This window comes from Hylobates moloch, unplaced genomic scaffold (assembly GCF_009828535.3).
Source record: "Hylobates moloch isolate HMO894 unplaced genomic scaffold, HMol_V3 SCAFFOLD_223, whole genome shotgun sequence".
NCBI lineage: Eukaryota > Metazoa > Chordata > Mammalia > Primates > Hylobatidae > Hylobates > Hylobates moloch.
This window is the reverse complement of record NW_026652498.1, coordinates 2,514-4,768: the sequence shown is the minus strand read 5'-3', so window position 1 is coordinate 4,768 and position 2,255 is coordinate 2,514. Positions and strand designations below refer to the sequence as shown.

Sequence of the window (2,255 nt, the reverse complement as noted above, 5' to 3'; positions counted from 1 at the left end):
AATACCAGTTACCTTGGTTGGGACTGGGGGAGCAGCTGTTGCCTGGGAAGGTGGATGAGGAAAGAATCTGGAGATTTTGAAATATTCTACAGTTTTATCTGGGAGGAGAATATATGTAAAACTTTGGTTGCATGTTTAACATTTCTGTCCTTTACTCCGTGTGTGTTTATCTCGATTAAAAAATAATAATAAAAAGACCAAATCTGGACTCTTAAATAACTATAAACAAAAAAGTAAGAATAATCAAATATTTATGAAAACTCAGCCTTATTAAAGAGAAGTATAAAATGTGCCTGAGAAAGTGTTAAGAAACAAGAAATCTTATAGAGAAGACAGAAGGAAACACTTAAATTTCTCCCACATAGGCAACATAGATTTTATGTCTACTGGTTTCCCTTCAAACAGAGAAGATATTTAAGTCATTTTGTTCACAAAATGGCTCCCACCCTCCCTTTGGCTCTTTCCACCTGACTGCACCCACCAGGTGATTTGCATATCATCCCCTAGGGAGGACCTTCCCTTGTGAGTCTGAGATAAAAGCTCAGCTCTAACCTTGCCTTCACTGATCAGGACTTTTCTCTTCACCTTCTCACAATGAGGCTCCCTGTTCAGCTCCTGGGGCTGCTAATGCTCTGCCTCCCTGGTAAGGGCAGAAGGAGATAAGGGAGGAGAATGGAATGGGAGGGTGAGCTCTGGGGGCCCCACTGCTTCCCATGTGTGTTCTGTTCCTGTGTTAGATGTGCACATCTTATCTACTAGGATGGAGCATGTGAGGTTTAGATTTGTGAGAGTGAGGAAGGTTCCAGAAGGACCAAAGACTCTGTGGAGAAAGAGGGGATGTTGTGGGGACTTCTGGAGACCCCCTTGTGCATTGCATCCCTTAAGTTCCGTTTGAATATTATTGGAATATGAATCAAAATTTTAAAAATTATGTAGCCTGAGGTAAACAACTAATGAAAATTATGAAAATTATACATAACGTTTATACATAACCTTGTTCTTTTTTTCCTCATTATTTCAGGATCCAGTGCAGATATTGTGATGACCCAGACTCCACTCCCCCTGCGCATCACCCTTGGAGAGCCAGCCTCCATCTCCTGCAAGTCTAGTCAGAGCCTCCTGCATAGTAATGGAAACACCTATTTGTATTGGTACCTGCAGAAGCCAGGCCAGTCTCCACAGCTCCTGATTTATAGGGTTTCCAACAGAGCCTCTGGGGTCCCAGACAGGTTCAGTGGCAGTGGGTCAGGCACTGATTTCACACTGAAAATCAGCAGGGTGGAGGCTGAGGATGTTGGGGTTTATTACTGCTTGCAAGCTCTACAGTTTCCTCCCACAGTGGTACAGACCAATACAGAAACCTCCCTGCTGGGGTGTCCCAGCTGCTCACTTGCACTGCTTGTCTGGGGAGCAGCTCAGCAGGGTCTCTGAGTCTCCAGAAGAGGAGGCTGTTGGCGAACTCAGGGGCAGGGTTTGCTGTTGAGGACTCTGGCCCATGAGAGTCTCAGCAGCACCTCAGTCCCACATGGTCAAAGCTCCATCAGTTGCCAGGTTCATCCTCACCCTGTTTGTCTTGACCACATTTGCCAAGTACATTCAGTCAGCATAACAGCCAGAACATAGATGCAGCTTAGTGACAACACAAGTGAAATACATGTGGAAAATGACCAGCTTGGGGTTTATTTTACACAAATTAATACTTGGTGATAATACTTGGAATTATTGGGAAATTGGTATTTTCCCACCTTCTTTACTTTCTATTTCACTTTACCACTCACACTAGATCATAAAAAATAGAATTGTGGTTAAGAAACGATAAAAAAAAAAACTGGAGAAGGCAGAAAATCTAGGGATTGTGTGCATCTCCTCAACAACAAAATGATGTTTGCAGGTTTCCCCTCCTTCTTTTCCATTTTTGCTGCAAAGAAGCGATTTCACCGGCTCCCTGTCAGAGGTTACATTTTGGGGGGTTTACAAAGAAAAGCCTTAGGCAGTTAAGTGCTGGATTCTGAGGAGGGTAGCAGGAGGGAGGGTCTGAATTCCAAACTTAGAGGAGGCCAGAGTGAGTCATGGGAAAGGCTCTGGGTGTGGAAAGAAAGGATTTAGAACTCAGACCTCTGGCCACAGCCCTAGGAACCCAAGAGTGCAGAACATTTATGAAGGAACACGAGACAAAAGAGAAGCTGGATAATCTTTTGGGAGATGATGAGGGAGGTCCAGGTGGAAGATGATGGAGGATGCACGGGGGTGAGGTG

At 44.3% G+C, this 2,255-nt stretch overlaps 1 gene segment (V, D, J or C); it reads left to right on the top strand.

The window, feature by feature from the left end:
- The first annotated feature begins 589 nt into the window (after nt 1-589).
- LOC116464151 (immunoglobulin kappa variable 2D-29-like) lies at nt 590-1,431 on the top strand. The segment is given in 2 exon segments: nt 590-643; nt 1,022-1,431. Coding segments are annotated over 2 exon segments (459 nt in total).
- Nucleotides 1,432-2,255: the final 824 nt, after the last annotated feature.